This window comes from Elephas maximus, chromosome 16 (assembly GCF_024166365.1).
Source record: "Elephas maximus indicus isolate mEleMax1 chromosome 16, mEleMax1 primary haplotype, whole genome shotgun sequence".
Taxonomy (NCBI): domain Eukaryota; kingdom Metazoa; phylum Chordata; class Mammalia; order Proboscidea; family Elephantidae; genus Elephas; species Elephas maximus.
Window position 1 is genome coordinate 17103478 of NC_064834.1, and position 19870 is coordinate 17123347.

At 50.5% G+C, this 19870-nt stretch overlaps 1 protein-coding gene across 2 annotated transcripts in view; it reads right to left on the bottom strand.

Annotated features, from left to right (window-relative positions):
* Window positions 1-19870, bottom strand: part of ADAMTS14 (ADAM metallopeptidase with thrombospondin type 1 motif 14) — a 105100-nt gene that overhangs the window by 55083 nt on the left and 30147 nt on the right. For both annotated transcript variants that reach the window (XM_049855787.1, XM_049855786.1), the window contains exons 3-4: window positions 11517-11673; window positions 3367-3557 (exon numbers count right to left, since the gene is read on the bottom strand). In XM_049855787.1, coding sequence (XP_049711744.1) covers window positions 3367-3557; window positions 11517-11673 — 348 coding nt within the window. The remainder of the gene's footprint in view (window positions 1-3366; window positions 3558-11516; window positions 11674-19870) is intronic.

The following is a 19870-nucleotide window of genomic DNA, read 5'->3' on the forward strand; positions in this document are numbered from 1 at the left end:
TGAAAAAAACAATTTGTCTCTCTCATGAATTGAATTGTGTCCCCCCCAAATATCTGTCAACTTGGCTGGATCATGATTCCCAGTATTGTATTATTGTCCACGATGAGATTTCCCTGTGTGTTGTAAATCCTACCTCTATGATGTTGATGATAGGATTAGCAGCAGTTATGTAAACTCCAAATTAGATTGTGTCTGGAGCCAATCTCTTTTGAGGTATACAAAGATATAAAAGAGAGAAGTGAGCAGAGAGACAGGAGGACCTCATACCACCAATAAAGTAATGCCAGGAGCAGATCGTGTCCTTTGGACTGGGGGTTCCTGTGTAGAGAAGCTCCTAGTCCAGGGGAAGATTGACGAGAAGGACCTTCCCGCAGAGCAGACAGAGAAAGAAAGGCTTCCCCTAGAGCTGATGCCCTGAATTTGGACTTCTAGCCTACTAGACTGTAAGAGAATAAACTTGTTTGTTAAAGCCATCCACTTGGGGCATTTCTGTTACAGCAGCACTACATAACTAAGACAGGCTCCATTTGCACATTTACTTCCATATTCCTGATCTATTGATGCTTTCCAGAGTCCCTGGGTGCTACAAATGACTAAAACACTTGGCTGCTCACCAAAAGGTTGAAGGTTTGAGCCACCCAGAGATGCTTCAGAAGAAAGGCCTGGCAACCTACTCCCAGAAAATCGGCCGCTGGAAACTCCGCAGAGCCCAGTTCTGCTCGGACACACATGGGGTTGTCCCGCGTCGGTTCTGCTCGGACACACATGGGGTTGCCCCGAGTCGGTTCTGCTCGGACACAAATGTGGTTGTCCCGAGTCGGTTCTGCTCGGACACACATGGGGTTGCCCCGAGTCGGTTCTGCTCGGACACAGGTGGGGTTGTCCCGAGTCGGTTCTGCTCGGACACAAATGTGGTTGTCCCGAGTCGGTTCTGCTCGGATACACATGGGGTTGCCCCGAGTCGGTTCTGCTCGGACACACGTGGGGTTGCCCCGAGTCGGTTCTGCTCGGACACACGTGGGGTTGCCCCGAGTCGGTTCTGCTCGGACACAAATGTGGTTGTCCCGAGTCGGTTCTGCTCGGACACACGTGGGGTTGTCCCGAGTCGGTTCTGCTCGGACACAAGTGGGGTTGTCCCGAGTCGGTTCTGCTCGGACACACGTGGGGTTGCCCTGAGTCGGTTCTGCTCGGACACACGTGGGGTTGCTCTGAGTCGGTTCTGCTCGGACACACGTGGGGTTGCCCTGAGTCGGTTCTGCTCGGACACAAATGTGGTTGTTCCGAGTCGGTTCTGCTCGGACACACGTGGGGTTGTCCCGAGTCGGTTCTGCTCGGACACACGTGGGGTTGTCCTGAGTCAGTTCAACTCAACAGCAACCGGTACCGGTAATAAACGTTTCTATTCTTTGAGGTCTCTTTTCAACCGGTTATAGCATCTGCTTGATTCCCTCACTGATTAATGAGTAGAATAAATTCTTTAGCAAGCAGTTGTTTTTATTGCTAAATGAGAGTCATGATCTTTCCTTTGGCTGAAAACTATCATTAAACAAACTGAAGGGCTCTAGGGCTCTGACTAGGGTCTGCACACACCTCTGGGTTCTTCTGCTTTAGGACCCATAAGACCCAAGCTTCTGGCACCCTAGGGCTCCACAGGGTCTTTGTCTTAGGCTGCATTCTCTGGAGAAGCAAAGCCAGTAAAGCATATAAATATATACAGAGAGAAATTTGTATCAGGGAAAGGACTCATGCAGTTGTAGAGGCTGGAATGTCCCAAGTTTGTGGGTTAGGATAGAGGCATCTTCTGGTTCAGTAGCTACAGGGACTGGTGAACCCAAGATTGGCAGGTAAGAGAGCAGGGTTCTTGCTCACAGGCTGCAAAGATTGACAAATTCCAAGATCGGCAGGCAAGACCACAGGTAAGCTGCTAGCTCAAGTCCCCAAGAATCAGAGGTCAAACAAACCGGAGCCAGCTGCAGGATCCAGAGCATGCAAGAGCCCACGAGCCTTGCCAGAATGTCCACTAGTATTCGATGCAGGCCCCACGCCCAAGGAAACTCCCTTTCAACTGATCGGCTACTCCCAGCAGATCCCACCATGGAGGTGACGACATTATATCAAATCTCATCATGGAAGTGATCACAACATCATATGACTTCCAAACCACTGAGAATCATGGCCCAGCCAAGTTGACACACAACCTTAACCACACAGTCTTCCGTGGGCCTCCCCTTCTGCTCCTCCAGCATCCAACCTGGCCCTCAATTTGGCCTCCCAATAACGGGGCTTGTGCTCAGCTGTGTGGTCTTAGCTCGGGCCTGGAATTTCTAGAGTCTGGGTGGGTGGTCAAGTGCGGTAGGGGTGCTCATGTTCATATTCACTCTCCCTCTCTGCCCCAACCTCTCTCAAACAGCTCCAAGCCGTAGCCTTTGCTCTTTGTGTCCCAAAGCACATGCTAGGCTTAAAGCATAGAGGAATAACCACATCCAAACAAGGAGTTAGTGGGCGGCAGACTTTCTGGCACCGACCTCTCTCTGGAACTCCTGTAATTAGAGCTGATTTTCACCAACACCCTCTTCCCCCTCCTGCCTTGTATAGATTCGGACATTGCCGACGAAAATCTTGCCACCTGCTGACAATTGCTTCTCTCCTAGACACCACTCACTTCCACTCTCCCTGACCACCTACCAGGTGTCGGGCACTGTATGATGAGTTGCCAGTTGCCACTGAATGGACTCCGACTCCTGACGAGCCTGTCTGTGTCAGAGTAGAACTATGCTCCACAGGGTTCTCAATGGCTCATTTTTGCCAGGGTTCAAAAAAGTATGAGACAAAGTCCCTGCCCTCAAGGAGCTGACATTTAGACAGAGAGACAAAGGACAACTTACGCATAGACACACAGATTGATAACAAAGCCCATGATAATAATCATGGAAAACATTACCTGAGTACTCTATGCGTTAAATACTCTACATTTAGTATTTCATTGAACCTTTACAACAAACCCAAGAGCAGATATTAGTATGAAAACACAGGTGCCCTGAAAGGTCCCAGGATCCCCCCCTCGCAGATCGACAGCCCCTTGGAGAGTCTCCCTAGCCCTGGGATTGGGACTTTCTCCAGGTGGTGAGCCTCTGGGACTTCCTGCCAACTCTAAGGCAAGCGAGGCCCCAGGCCATGCCTGACCAGGCTCTCAATGCACCTGCAGGCTCCAGCTTGCCAGGGGCTGGCGCTGATGGCCTGGGGGCCCCCTCTGCACAGGTATCTACATCTCCCCCAAGTCTATCCCGGGAAACACCAGGCTCAAGAGAAGTCTTCCATCCAGTGGCCCACACCACCCCCTAATGTCCCAGGGCACCCGACACTCACGATGTTCATGAGGGTGAGGACATAGTTCTGCACATGCTCCTTGCCGTGGAAGCGCACCACCGAGTCATCCACCACCAGCAGCACCTCGATGCTGTAGCCGCCCGGCTTGGCATGGCGCCGTTTGCGCTCCGCATCGCCCAGCTGGTCCCCCACCAGGCCCAGCAGGTTGGGAAGGTCGCCAAGGCCAAAGGCTGGAAGCAGGATGGAGAGTCAGAGGTCAGACTCATGTGACGCTGCCCACCAGACCACCCTGCCCTCTGTCACAGCCTGCCCTGTCACACGCGCCATTTCCCTGCCTCTGTTGGTCAGCGCAGTGAGGGCTGCACTCCATACCAGGGCAGGGTACGAGCTCTTGTCTGGCACGAAGGCATGGCTGAGTCTTTGAGTCAGCAGCACCAGAGGCATGAGAACCAGCCCAGGGGCCAGAAAGCCTGGGTTCCAGCTCCCAGTGGGTCCTATCTCGTGGTGGGTCCTCGGCCAAGTCCTTTCACTACTCTGAGCTTCAATCTCCTCTCCTGTTACAGAGGGAGAATACTCCTTGATCCTACCAGGTTGCTCTAAAACTCAGAGGTGGCAGTGGGTGAAAACGTCTTGATAAGGGAAAAAATGATGGGGTCACTGTAAGCTATGCAGGGCAGTCTCAGGAGCCACTAGAGTGCACACATGCCTTTCAAACCAGTCCCCATCACTGGCAAGGCCTGCAATTTCGTCATCACAGCTTTGTTCTAGTTAAAAGCAAAATACTCATTAATTTAACTACAAAACAAAAACCAAACCTGTTGCTGTCAAGTCAATTCCAACTCATAGTGACCCTATAGACAGAGTAGAACTGTCCCATAGGGTTTCCAGGGAGCTGCTGGTGGATTCGAACTGCCGACTTTTTGGTTAGCAGCCAAGCTCTTAACCACTGCACCACCAGGGCTCCATTTATTTAACTAGCACTTATTAACTTGTACTACTCTGTCCTATAAGGTCGCTATGAGTTGGAATCGACTCGATGGCAACAGGTATGTAATCCAGCAGTTGGCAAATTTTTCTGGAAAGGACCAGAGAGCAAATAGTTTCGGCTTTATGGCCCATATGATCTCTTTTGCAACTACTCATCTCTGTCACTGAAACATAAAAGCTGCTATAAAACCAAAAAAACCCAATTCCGACTCATAGTGACCCTATAGGACACAGTAGAACTGCCCCATAGGGGTCCCAAGGGTGTAATCTTTATGGAAGCAGACTGCCACATCTTTCTCCCGCAGAGCATCTGGTGGGTTTGAACTGCTGACCTTTTGGTTAGCAGCCAAGTGCTTAACCACTGCACCACAAAGGCTCCTTAAAAGCAGCCATACCAGCGTAGCAGGGGCGGGGGTCTGGGGACCATGGTTTCAGGGGACATCTAAGTCAAATGGCATAATAAAATCTACTAAGAAAACATTCTGCATCCCACTTTGGAGAGCGGCATCCGGGGTCTTAAACGCTAGCGTGCAACCATCTAACATGCATCAATGGGTCTCAACCCACCTGGAGCAAAGGAGAATGAAGAATACCAAAGATACAAGGTAATTACAAGCCCAAGAGACAGAAAGGGCCACATAAACCAGAGACTACATCAGCCTGAGACCAGGAGAACTAGATGGTACCCGGCTACAACTGATGACCGCCCTGCCCTGACAGGGAGCACAACAGAGAACCCCTGAGGGAGTAGGAGAGCAGTGGAATGCAGACCTCAAATTCTCGTAAGAAGACCAGATTTCGTGGTCTGACTGAGGCTAGAAGAACCCTGGAGGTCATGGTCCCCAGACTTTCTGTTAGCCCAAGACAGGAACCATTCCCAAAGCCAACTCTTCAGACAGGGATTGGACTGGACTATGGGATAGAAAATGATACTGGTGAGGAGTGAGCTTCTTGGATTAAGTAGACACATGAGACTATGTGGGCAGCTCCTGTCTGGAGGGGAGATGAGAAGGCAGAGGGGGTCAGAAGCTGGCTGAATGGACATGAAAATAGTGGAGGGAAGGAGTGTGCTGTCTCATTAGGAGGAGAGCAACTAGGAGTATATGGCAAGGTGTATACAAGTTTTTGTATGAGACACTGACTTGATTTGTAAACTTTCACTTAAAGCACAATAAAAATTAAAAAAAAAAAAAAAAGCAGCCACAGACAATATATAAACAAATAACTGTGTCTGTGTTTTAATAAAATTTGATTTACAGAAACAGGTGATGGGCCATCTAATCCAGTCCTTACAGCTCGATCAGGTTACTATCCCCATTATAGAGGTGAACAAACTGAGGTTCAAGGATGTTAAGTCACTTGTCTGGTCTGTCTCAATCAAGAGCCCATGCTCTGAGCCATCATCATCTTTAACTGCCACTCTGCACATATGCTTGAGAAAGATAACACTTTGAACTGTTGCCAGTCACTTACACTGTAGTCTGAATGGAGACTGGAATAGGATTGACTGGGGCAGTGGAGTGAGGTACATGCGGACACTGTTGGGGGGGAAAGCCCTCAGAAGACTTCGAAAGCAAGATGGGGGTGGGGTCTTCCAAGAGAAGCCTCAAAGCCTTAATTCTTAATGATTTTCTGACCATTGCACCCTGAAGTTTTGAAACTTGGGTCACCAATTTCTAAGAACATTCATTTATCCATAAATATTTGACAGCACACCAGGTAGTGAGCCAGGGGTGAGGACATATCAACGGCATGTACCAAAGGGTATGATTACAGGAGTGGTCCCATATTTATTAGGTGGAGGGATGGCGGGTGGGTAATGAAGGTGGGACCCCTGCCCTTGGGGAACCTGCAGTCTAGTGGAGGTGACAGAAAAAAAACTGTATACTAGCATCAAAGGCCAGGATAGGGCTGACTAGAGAAGGCTTCCACACCAGAGACCTAATCCAGGGCCAGGGAGCTGGGGAAGGTTTCTGAAACAGGTGACATCTAAGCTGAGGCCAAACCATGAGCAAGAGACACCCTGTTGGAGAACACGGAGAAGAGGCCCCAACCAGAGGGAACTGTGCCTGAGAAAGCCAATGTCTTTTTTGTGTGCTAAACACGGGAGCAAGTACGCCATGACACTACCCTTGCTGCAGGTGACCCTCGCGGCTGAGTCAGCGAGCAGAGACTTGAGTTCCACCTCTAAGCTGTCTACAGACGTGGGTACTTCGGGGGCTGAAATCTGCGGGCAGGGCAACAAGGAACTACACGGCTCAGCGATACCGTTTTCTTCTTATTTTCCCTTTAGTTAGTGGCTCTAGAGGAGTCCGTGGGTGGTACGAACGGTTAATGTGCTCAGCAGCTAACTGAAAGATTGGAGGATCAAGTCCACCAGGAGGTGCCTCAGAAGAAAGGCCTGGGGATCTGCTTCCAAAAAATCAGCCAATGAAAACCCCAGGGAACTCAGTTCTACCGACACCCATGGGGTCACAGTGAGTCAAATCGACTCAGGGGCAACTAGTTTTACTGGTGCTATACAGTGCAGAGGAAAAGACCCCTAAACTGCAGAGCTGGAAAACTGTGTAGCCACTGGCCAGAAATCAGAAAAGGCCAGCCCTCTGGGTGGGGTGCAGCCTGGTGAGCAGGGCTCAGGCTGGGTCTCAGGCCTCGCTCACCCGAGTGAGGGTCCCCTGCAGTCCACCCTGCACACAGCATCGGTGGCCTGGCGTCTGAATCCAGGGAGAGTGCAGCAGCCCCCCAAGACAAATTCCTGGGAAGGAGGAGGACCCCCAGAAGGGGAGGAAGAGGACCCCCGGAAGGGGAGGAGGACAGGCAAGGGCTCTCTGCATGGAACAGGGAGAATAAATAAGTCACCCAGCATGGGAGCAGTGCTGAAAGCTTGAGCAGTGCAAGTAAAATACTGAACTTGACCCCTCACAGCCCTTCCTGCCAGGTCTGCCAGAAGGGAGGCCCAGAGAGTCAGGAATAGAATTGTGTCCCCCAAAAACATGTGCTGGAATCCTAACCCCTGTACCTGTGGATGTGATCCCCCTTGGGAATAGGGTTTTTGTTATGTTAATGAGGCCCAGCAGTGTATGGTGAGTCCTAAACCTCATCACTTCTGAGTTATAAAAAGAGCAGATCAGACACAGAGATACGCACGCGCGAATGGGAGAAGACAGGTGCCGAGGAGCGGAATCTGAAAGAGACCATTCCTCCAGAGTCAACAGAGAGCCAGCACCCTGAGTTTGGACTTCTAGCCTCCTGAACTGTGAGAAAATAAACCTGTGCTTTAAAGCCACCTACTTGTGGCATTTCTGTTACAGCAGCACTAGGTAACTAAGATGCCATGTCACACGGCGGGTTCACGCAGCAGCCCAGGGTCTACACTCGGGTCCTCTGCTCCCACATCACCAGGCCTGCCGAGGAAGCAGCATGGTGCGCCCAGATTTCACTCTCAGTAGAGGCGTGGAGCGAATTGAAGGAGGCCTTTTTTTTTGCCGGCATCAGCAACCACATTCTGTCAAGTCACTCTCATCCTTCAGGCCAGGAGTAGGTAACCTTCAGGGCAGAGCAGGGCCAGCCAGCTGCTGCGAGGCTTGGAATGAGTCCACCCAAGAAGCCCCAAGAAAATGTCAAATGGTACAACTGCTTTGGAATACAGTTTGACAGTTCCTCAAAAAGTTAAACACAGAGTTACCATATGACCCTAGGTATATACCTGAGAGAAATAAAAACATAGGTCTACACAAAAACTTATACGCGAGTGTCCAAGCAGCATTAATCATAATGGCTAAAAAGTGGAAAGAACCCAAATGTCCATAAATGGCTGTACTGTATCCATACAATGGAATGTTATTCGGCCACAGAAAGGAATAAAGCACTAATACACTGCAACACGGATGAACCTTGAGACCATTATGCTCAGTAAAAGAAACCACACAAAGGACCACACCTCTTGCACGATCCCATTTATAGGAAATGTCCACAACAGTCAAACCCACAGAGGCAGAAAGCGGGTTAGTGGTTGCCAGGAGATTGGCGGAGGGGAGTATGGGAGTGACTGTTAATGGGTAGGGGTTTTTGGGGGGGTGGGAAGGGTGACGGAAATGTTGCAGAAGAGCTCAACTTCTAACCAAAACGTCAGCAGTTTGAATCCACCAGCTGCTCCTTGGAAGCCCTACGGGGCAGCCCTTCTCTGTCTTACAGGGTCGCTATGAGTCAGAATCAACTCGATGACAATGGGTTTTGTTTTTTTTTTTTTAATTTTTGTCTTTCTCTATTTGTGGTAATCGTTACACAACATTGGTGCACAAAATGGTGAATTTTATGTTACATAAGTGTTCTCTCAATAATAAAAATTAAAAAAAAAAAAAAAGCAGCAGCTTCAGCACAAGACCTGGCTGGCTGCACCTGTAGGGATGAGCTGTCTGGTGTCTGAGGGGCTGGAACTCTGATCACAGGGGCACTTGCCCGTTAGGGCCAGTTCCCTCCTCAAAAGGGACTCGGAGGGCAGAAAGGGGTTAAAAAGAGAGCTGGGCTGTGGGCTGAGGAAGGAGAGAGTAGCATTAGGAGCCTGCGAGCAACCAGGGCTCCAGGGCTCAGGCAGTATCCACAGGGGAGTCCCTGTGCTCAGGGGGTGAGGGCCAGCTCTCACCAGGTGGTCCAAGCCAGGGAATCTTACCTTACACTCTGAATAGTTCAGATTTTTCATCAGAGCCTTGAGTAAAGAATTTAACTCTTCTTTGGGGGGTCATCAGGGATGAAGGGGTGCACCCGTGCTCACTTCAGGAAGCAGCAGCCATAGCCACGCCCTGCGTGCCAAGGGGGAAGAGTCCCCTCCACCCCTCACGGTCATGGGTACACGTCAGTCCCTTAGAGCGGAGGCCAGGAGGCAGGAGCCCTCCACAGACCACAGCTCAGCTAGAAACACAGTATGATGGATTCCCTGATGCACCCCCAACGCAGGATAGCTAGACAGACCACATGGGGCAGAAGAGATCCCGTGAGTTAGAGAAAGATGATTAAGACTTGGCGTCTGTCCCTGAGGACTCCACAGCCTGTTTTGGGGGTGGCAGATGCCGGAGAAATCCAGGGGGCTGAGGGGCCCAGGGGAGGGCGTCTGAGCTGGGCTGATACAGGACAGGGATGGGCAGAGAAAGGAAGAGGCGCAGGCTGAGGGAGATCCCTCCCAGCCTCTTTACTGGCCACCAGCCTCCAAGACCTTTCTCTACTGGCCAAAAGTGGACCTAAGGAAGTGAGGTAAGAGCCTCCGTCTTAGCCGTAATGAGAATATTGATGGAGACAGGCGTACCCACAATAGTTTCTCCACTCACTGGACTCACACCCAGTCCTGGTCTTAAAATAACAGGATGCAGGTCACAGGTTTCCAAGAGTCCTTTTTCTATCACCCCTTATCTTTCTCAGGAAGGACAGACAGGCCAGGCAGGCTGGGCTCAAAGTATGACATCACCCTCAGCCCACGGGGTTTGAGATGGCCACGTGATGAGAGGGCAGGCAGGTTATCAGTGCCCTCATGCCTCTGGACTCCACCTCCACCAGGCTTGGGGTCAGTCTTCCCAGCTGCCCACTGTGGTGGTGGGTGATGTGGCTGCAATCAGGGTGACAGCCGGTGAGCTGGGTGTGCAACTGGGGTGACTCAAGCTCCTTTGATTCAAAACTGGCCTGAAATAAAATAAACCCAAGGGAGGCTTGTCATCTTCCCAGGGTGGTACAGGGGGTGGTGCAGCCACCAGCCTGATCAGGAAACCCATGAAGTCACCCAAGGCTCCACCCGGCCCCTCATCCCCCCCCCCCCACCTAACCCTACCCCCAGGCCTATAAAAGCCCTCCACACCTCTGGGTGCTGGGCTTCTCTTATGAGTGACACTTGAGAGCAGCTGGAGCTTCAAAAGAGGCATTGTATTTGGAGACAAATGGTTTCCAGGCATTCCTTCATGCTACGCCCAGCCCTGCTAGGGCCCTAACAACAGGGTGCGGTCTACTCCCCACCAGATTCCACCCTGGGCCTTCTGGTCCGCTCTTGCTTGAAGGGTCTTTGTGACAGAGCTAAGTTCGACTATGCAGTTGGCCACGGGCCCAGGACCAGCAGCATGTCGCAGCCACTCCTGCATTAGCTCAACAACAGTCCTGAGTCCTCGGCTGCGCAGGCTCCTGCTCCAGTCGTAGGGCAGGGGTGCGTGTGTGTGCAGGGACATCCTCCTCTCAGCGGGCTCCCATCCTAACATGTCAGTGTTGGCTGCTGTTATTAGCTGCTGTCCAGTCAGCCCCTGACTCATGGCAACTCCATGCACAACAGGGTTGTGATCCATGGGGTTTTCACTGGCTGATTTTTGGAAGCAGATTGCCAAGCCTTTCTTCCTAGTCCATCTTAGTCTGGAAGCTCCACTGAAACCTGTCCAGTATCATAGCAACAGCCAAGCCTCCAATGACAGACAGGTGACGGCTGAGCATGAGGTGCACTGGCTGGGAATCGAACCCGGGTTGCTCGCAGGGAAGGTGAGAAATCTACCACTGAACCACCACTTTCCCTTAATGACAACACTGTAATGAGAGTAAGCCACTTATCAAGCACCTACTGCCTGCCAAGCTCCACCTGGGATCTGTATACATACTCTCACCAATGCACATAGCAACCTCAGCAGGTAGACCGTGACCAACCCTCCTTTGCTGATTAGGAAAGAGAGGCTCAGAGACGTTAAGTAACTCGCCTGGGGTCATACAGCCATCAGTGCTGGAGCCAGGATTTCAAAATATTCTCTTGGACACAAAGCTGACCCTGAAGCCCTGGCAGTGCGCAGTCTCTCTATGACATCCTCAGATTTTCCTTCCTGTGGCTCCTAGGGGGTTGAGATGATTTTTATCGGGGAGAGCTAACTGTGGCCATTCCACCTTCTGCCTTGGCTGAGAAATAGCCTTGCAAGGCAATGCTGAGACCCTCAGAGGCCTCAACGGTCCTGTGAACCAGAGTTATGGGGGCCCAAGTAGCTCCTCTGGCCCCCAATTCCAGCCATTTATAGTAGCTCCTAAAGCCCATTGGGGTTCCCCTGCTAGTACAGTAGGTCTATGTGGCCCAGTCCCATTTTACGGATGAGGAGACTGAGGTTAGGAGTTGAAAGGTGAAGGCCAGAAGTTACTAAACCCCCTCCCCATGGAGGTATGGAGAGAGGTAGAGTCGCAGTCCCTCTCCAGCCTACCTTCATTGTAAAGGTCCCCGTGAAGTTCTGCCCACTCCTGCTGGCCAGTGTCCCGGCGGTACACCACGTGTGTCCTCCCGCCGGCCTCCTTCTCCTGCTGCCCCCGCTCCAGAGGCTCAATGAAGTAGTCGGTGCTGTCTGTGCGGATCAGGCCAGCCTGAACCAAGGACACAGTGGGTGGAAGGAAAAGAGGGGGTGCAAGGGAGAAGAGAAGAGTCGTGAATACATAGCAGATGCACAGGGAAGTACTTGTGAGTGCAGTGTTCGCAGCCACACACATGGACAGCCTCTTCCTCTAGGGCCTCGGGGAGCCCTGGAACTCCAGGAGGTAATATTCAGACCCTGGTAGGGAAGTGCGGGAAGACTGAGCAAGGGAACCCCATCCTCATTTGAAGCAAAGCAGACTTACTTTTACTGTGTAATGCAATCATGAGGTTGCACATAAAATTTCATTTAAACAAAGGGTTCCATTGTTTTAAAGGGGGTGGGGGCATGAAAGTTCCTGCTGTAAGGGATATGTATACATACACACAAGAGAACCACATCCAACCCCATGCAAGAGTGCGTGGATCTTTCCTACAGGCAGAGGAAGGGAAATCCTAGCGGCAAAGGTTAATTACCCTGAAGGTGGGTGCCGGTCCTCACTCCAACACGGAGTACTATTAATTTAGATTTAAAGCTCTGTGTGTGTGTGCACGTTGCATGCACAAGTTCTCAGCCCAAGGAGGGGCATCAAATGTTCACCAACACTGAACCAGCCAGGAGACTGCAGCAGGACTGCATACTGTTTTAAATCTAATTTTTTGCCTGCATCAAAATATTTCCTTTAAAAAAAAAAAAAAAAAGCAGGTGTTGGCCTTGGAAATAAAAACATAAAAAATATAACCCTGGCCAAGCCCAGCAAATGTGTAATTAACATCCAGTGAAGGCAGTGATCATAGTGGCCAATGAAATACATAACCAGACATGTGTGAACATACGCATAGGTGCACATACAAACACACACGTCATCTCTGTGAGGTAATAAAGCCAGCCCACCTACCACAGTGCCTGGAAAGCAGTAGGCCCTCAATAAATAAATATTCACTGAATTTGTTCACTCATTCAACAAATATGTATTGAATGCTTGCTATACCAGGCACTGCTCCAGGCACTGGGAATGCAGCTGTGAACACAGAGGGGTAAAAGAAGGAACCGTTTTTATACATCTATTGGACCTTCTCCATAAGAACAGAAGCGGCCCCTTCTTAAAGCAGCCACTTTATGCAACTAAACGTCACCAACTTTCCCACCTCAGCCCATTTTGAGTTTGCTTCTAGGGAACAGCCTCCAAAACCTACTGGACACCCACCACCACTGAGCCTCCCGGTGGCAGCAAATCTTTCTTATGTCCCTTCCAGCAACACCATTTCAGGTCAAAACCAAGATGACCTGCCCTCTGTGCCTTTTAAACAGACCCAATCAGGACTCCAAAAAAGTGTTCAAGGGGAAAACAGCAGTGTTACTGGAATGAGTTTGAGGTGTCCCCAGGTGACACTCCACTGTCTGCAAAGGTTCTGGTGTGTTTGTTAAAATGTCAGTGTCCGTGAAGGATTGAATTGTGTCTCCCCAAAATATGTTTGGAATCCTAAGCCCTTTACCTGTGGATGTCATCCTGCTTGGGAATAGGGCTCTCTTGGTTATGTTAATAAGGCCATATCAGTGTAGGGTGTGTCCTAAACCTCATTACTCTGGGCCTAAGTGCAGAGGCATAAAGGACAATGTTGGGGACCTGGGAGGCAGGCAGGTCCACGGGCAGAAGGTGAGTCTGAACCTGGACAATGAGTGACTGCCAAATCAAAGGGCCTCTGCCCCTGAGGGTGTGCAGAACCCCCTCCCACACAAAGGAAGCCCGTCTCCCAGGGTATACAAAGGCTGTAGGACAGGGAGCCGGCTGGTGGCCTCCAGGTCCAGGGTGTAACCCACAGCTACTGCATGCCTGGCCTGTGCAGGCCCCTCCAGCTCTGTTTCCATGAGGGCCTGCAGGGCCACTCTCAGACAAACCCCACGGCTACTCCATCTGTTCTTCTTTCCACACCCCTGTCTGATGCTCAGCCCTGGTGGCACTGCAGTTAAGAGCTGTGGCTGCCAACCAAAAGGTCAGCAGTTCGAATCCAGTTTTACTCTGCCCCACGTGGTCTCAATGAGTTGAGTCGGAATCCACTTGACGGCAACAGGTTTGGTTCTTAGATTTGGTCTGATACCCAGAGGGAATTCGCCCTGTTCCAACCAGCCCCAGGACAAGAAAAGCAAGAGACCCACACAGCCAGAGTCAGAGGGCTTCTGCTTCATCCAGTCACAGTTACACCAACCCAGGCTTGCCAAAGCCCTCCCCCTCTCTGGGACCTCGTTAACCAAATGCACAATGAGAACCCTTCAAAATCTGGGACTCCCAGCTCCATGGCCTGAGAACTCAGCATGGTTGCCAGGTCTAGTGCTTCATATGAGGCTCCAGAATGATCCAGATGGGGGTCAGGCTGGGCTGCGAGCCACTGCCTTCCAGCCTGCTCTTTGCTTTCCAGCCCACAATCACGGACCTTTCAAGACCATCATGCCTGCCCCAGTCTGAGGCCGAGGCTTCACTACCTCGACAAAATCTCCAATTACAGGACCTCTAACTTTTACTTGGGCACCTCCAGTGACGGAGAGCTTCCTCCCTCAAGATCTAACCTGTTCTTTGCAGGGATGCTCCCAACATTTTACTCAGCTGAAACCTCACCATCTGACATGCCACCATTTATAAACAGTGTTATTCTATTGTTATTATTAATAACAGTACCTGCCACTTATTATGTATTTACATATATTATCTTATTTCATCTTTCCAAAAGCCATTCGGTGTAGGCACTAATATTAGACCCATTTCGTGGATGAGCAAACAAGAAGCTCAGAATGGTTAAGTTACTTGCCCAAAGTCACTGAACACTAGAATGTAAGCCCAGCTCTGTATGGTTCTTAACCACCACACTACACTAACCTTAGGTCATCCCTGGGTCTGCTTCTGCCCTTGGGGGCCATGTGGAGGAAGGAAACCTTCCTTTCGTGGTCCCATCTGCAAACCCCTGGGCCTTGGGTCTGGTCTGACCACACAGGGCAAGCAGGGAGCTCACTTCCCACCCCTGTACAAAGCCATACCATGGAAGTCAGCCCACCTCCCATAACGGGAGGTGAGAACAGAGGAGACATTTCAACCCATAAAAGGAACTAACGCCTCCCACTCCCCAGATGGTGCCCCTTCCCCACCCAGCCCTCAGGCTGAAAGGATTCTTAGCCTCCACCCACTCACACATCACCCACATCTCACCCTCAGCTCTCCTCTACCAGAAGTGGGATCCCCAGGATTCCTGGGTCTGGCCCATCCTCCACAGCCTCAGGCCTCTCCCCAGGGAAGGTTAAAGAATCTAGCCTGTCCCCAACAAGTTAACTGTTTAGAACATAAGGGAGCTAGGCCCAAGCCTCATAATACACGAATAGGAAATAAGTCTGTGACTGCGGACCCATCAAGCCCCAGGGATCAAAGGCAGAATGTCCCAAGAAATTGTCCTTGTCCCTTCTTGTACACCATGCTGGGCCCCACAGGCAGTTCTGGTCCAGGTCTGGGCTTCCCTGGGCCTTTGAGACCCTCCTGGGGAGAGAATAGGAAGGCCAGGGGGTCATGAGATCCGGAGACAGGATGGGCTGGTTCCCTTCCTCACCGGACCTCAGTTTCCCCATCTGGGCAATGAGAGGTTTGGCCTCGGTTCCCTTCCAGCTCTGGCCCTCTGTGGTTCAGGAAACCAGGCACCGTCCGGGGCAGACAGAATGGCAACAGGAATTTTCTGGCTGTGCCTCCTCACTAAATTACTCTCATCTCTCCATTCATGAGATGTTTACATTTCTGAAAAACGGGGGCTAATTTTAAAACGCTAAAATCAAATTTCTGTAAAATAAAAAGGAAATAGTTCTAGCAGGCTGAAGTCAGCCGTATCTGTTTCCACCTATACCTTATTCTTTTGGAAACAGTAAATAAATAGGAAATATATCTTAGAAAGATTCTTCATATGATAAACAAAAATTAGTTGATTACATTCAATTGAGTGACGCACTACACAGGCCCACAACCAACTTCTCCAAATGGAAACTCTCCAATAGGCAGCTTTTATCACTCTTAAGTGCACTGTAAACCAAAACCCCACTGCTGTTGAGTGGATTCCGACTCGTGGTGAACCCGTGTATTACAGAGTAGAACTGCTCCATGGGGTTTTCTTGGCTGTAATCTTTGCAGAAGCAGTTCACCAGGTCTTTCTTGGTGCCACTGAGTGGGTTCAAACCACCAACCTTTAGGATAGTAGTCAAGGACAAACCGTTGGCACCACGCAGGGACCTCAGCTGTACTCCAAATTCCCTTTAATTTGTCTTTACTGTAAGGTGTGTGGCTGGTGGGAGTCTCTGACTGGTGCAAATGGTTAACGTGCTCAGTTGCCAACAGAAAGGTTTGCATCCACTCCACCCAGACGCACCTTGGAAGAAAGGCCTGGCAATCTACTTCTGGAGAAAAAATTAACCATTGAAAACCCTATGGTGCACAGTCCTACTGACACACAGGGAGTCGCCATGAGTTGGAAGTGACTCGAGGCAACTTGTTCTGGTGGTGTGGCTGATGGGAGGAGGGACCTCTTTGAATCTTGCAGTGTGGCTGGTGACATCCACTTTAGTTGCAAAGACAACACCTCCTGCTGCATCTTCATCCAGAGGCCTCCTTGCCCTGCTAACTGAGCATCTCTAGTCCCGGTTCCTCTCAGGGAAGCTACCAAGTCCAGAGTGCAATCTCTGCGCAGCCGAAGGAGACAAGGCCGCGTGGATGCTGTCTTAGAGACCACCTTGTACCTGCCATGGGTCATAACTGAGCAAGTTCTATTGGTCAGCAGGTAGCTGTCTACTACTAGGATGAGGTCCCAAATATTTTAACAAGACAATTGAAGCCGAATTATTTTGAAATTAATATGTATGTGTGTATATGAATGCATAAATCTGTTTATTCGCAAATTGCACGTGTTTGCACATGTATTGAAAGGCAAGGATACAATGAGCCAACAAACCCCCTCAGGGGGTACCACACAAAGAGATCCCCCAAGAATCAGAACACATGTCCATGGACTGTGCAGAAGTCCCGGCTTGACAAGTACAGGGCTCCATCTGTGCTGAGTCAGTTGGAGAGAATATTACACAAGGCCCAGCCTGGAATCTAGGCAGGTGTCCTGGGCTTGGCTGAGAGGACAGCTGCAGGCTCTCTGGGAAGGGGGTGGGTCCCCAGCCCCCTCGTTGCCCCTCAGATTTCCCAACTTTGGCAAATGCTCTGGTTTGCTACTGACTCACAGCTATCAGAGGAGGGCCCAGTTCAACACGGTGGTTCCAGTGGAGCCAGGTGAGGAGCGGGGCCAGGTCTCCTCTTCCTTTTCTTTCCAAAGCCAGCTTATCCAGGGCCATCTTCCCCAAGGAGAAAGAAGAGTCAGCCACCTCCCACCCAACCATCCCACCACCTCCCAAGGAGAGCATATTCTTGCTTGAAATTGTTCCACTGTCAGAAAAGGAACAAACCCCCCAGCAACTGGAGGCTGAGGTGATACATGTGATGGGAGCAAGGATCAGAAATGGCTTCCACCAGGGATCCCTGAAGGCAGGGCTGGTTCACCCCAACCCAGCTAACAACTTCTGCACTATCCTCAGCCACAGCCAGCGCTGTTCCCTCACCAGACTGCATCACCTGCTCCAACCTCGGAGACTGCAACTGCAGTATCTCCTTCCCTTCTGCCACCGCCATGTGCAGCTCTGACTCTGACTCCATCTATCCATTAACTTCATCAAGGCCTCCCATCCATTGCCCCTCCCCTTCAAATCCTCACTTCCCTTTTTGGCACCTTGGACTGCCTGGTCCATATGCATAATAACTCTCTCGCGCGAAGACCCAAAACTCTCCGCCCCTTTCCCTCCATCCTACTCTCCCAGAGATGCCTACACCCTGGTTCAACCCAACCATCCACCTACACCCTGTCTGCCACTGCAGGAGAAAACACACAGGTGCTGACTTAGGATGCCTTGACATAGGACACCTTGACTTAGGACTCACTTGAAATCAGTGCCCACAAACCTCGAGTGAGCGGGGGTGGGGGGAGCTGGCCGCCCATTCGTCTGCTCTTCCCTGTTAGGTCCACATTGTAGTTCTCCAGTACGGCTCACACAGAGAACACAGACGCCAACAGATGGGCTCCTTATCCTCCCACCACCCAGTGAACAGTCCTCCCACAGCTGTGCCCTCCCTCACCTCCGTCCTGCAGCAGGGGCAACGTGTGGCCCTTTGGCCTCGTTCTCAGGATTGCCGTCCTCTCACCTGCTCAAGGACATAGCTCTGCAATCATATCCCTCTCTGCAGCATCACCACCCACTCCCTCTCTCCTGGATCATTCCCATCCACATACAAGCACACTCAAGCATCTCCTATCTTTAAAACTCCCCTGCTCTATCCCTGTCCAGCAATTGCCCCATTTCTCTGCTTCCCTACACAGCAGAGCTGTCTATTGCAAGACACACCCCACACTAATCCTGCCTCGTTAACATATAAGGGTTAGGATTTACAACACATAAAATGGAGGATAATTACATCAGATCACAAAATGGAAGACAGCCACACAATCCTGGGAATTATGGACTAGCCAAGTTGACATATAACCTCAACAATCACAGGTTCCATATACCTTATTTGCATAGTCCCACTCAATCACTGGAAATCCTGGTGGCACTGTGGTTAAGTGCTACAGCTGCTGACCAAAGGGTTGGCAGTTCAAATCCACCAGGCGCTCCTTGGAAACTCTATGGGGCAGTTCTACTCTGTCCTGTAGGGTTGCTATGAGTCGGAATCGACTGCACGGCACTGGGTTTGGGTTTTTTTTACTTACTCAATCACTGTATGAGTCACAAAGACCATGGCTAGAAGGGCCATATTAAGTAATTCATTGCACTACAGGCCACCCCCTAGCTCTTCTAGCCATTGACCCTTTCATAATTGAAGGATTAACTTGTCCCTCCCAATCATTTTACCAGTTGTCTTAGACTGAGTTCTCTAAAGGATCAAAACCACTCAAGCATATAAATACATACAGAGATTTATATCAAGGAAATGACTCACATGGTTGTAGAGGCTGGAACACCCCAGGTCCTTGAGTCAGGATAGAGGCGTCTCCTGACGCACGTATCTGCAGGGGCTGGCAAACCCAAGAGCCGCAGGTCAGAGACCAGGGCTCTTGCTCACAGGCTGTGAAGATCGATGAATTCCCAGATTTGCAGGCAAGACTGCAGGTAGGCTGCTGGCTCAAGAGCCAGAGTTCAAACCCACACGAGCCAGCCGCAGGCTCCAAAGCAGGCAAAAGCCCACGAGCCTTGCCAGAATGTCCACTTATGTTCAACGCAGGCCCCACACCCAAGGAAACTCCCTTTCAACTGATTGGCTACTCATAGCAGATCCCATCGTGGAGGTGATCACATTATATCAGATCTCATCATGGAAGTGATTACACCATCATACGACTGCCGAACTACGTCATCACTGCAAACCACTGAGAATCATGGCCCAGTCAAGTTGACACACAACCTTAACCATCACACCAGTCCAAAACAGTCATTAACAATTAGTCCTGCGGTAGGTAGCGCAAGGGTTCTAAGGGTGAGACTACTCAGGTACCAGCCATTCAGGTCGTCTGCTGCAGGTATCCATCCGATCTGGTCAGGTTCTCCAAAAGTCATCTCAGCTTCGCCCTTCCTAGCGTCTGATAAAATTTGACTGAGAGAAGAATGTTCCCTTGCTTTGAGCCTCACACAGGTATCAGCATAGCAAAACCTTTAAGAGACTTTAGGCTCGGTGGCCACTGTACTCCAGTCCAGCAGTGCCTCCCTCTTAGTCCACTCTTTCACAGTTCCTGCCTCCACAATTACATTTTTTACAATCACGTTGAACCCCGTTAACAATCAACACTCACAGCTGAGTCATATAATCCTACCAGCATCCTCCCCCACTCTCTCTTTCCCAGATCCAACAGGAAAAGAAGAATCTATTCAGTGGGGATCCTCCCTGTCCCTCTCATTTTGAGTGTAACCACACCTACAAAAGTGTGTAAACCAGGCACTTCATACCTTTATCTTCCTGCCCCCCGCAACCCCCAGTTTTGGATAGCCAATGTTTAAATCTCCCATCCCTATCAAATCAGTTCTCTGAGGAGACTGTATTCCTTGGCCTTGAAGAATCTTTTGTTCCAACTGGAACTTTGAGCATCTGCTTCCGTAAG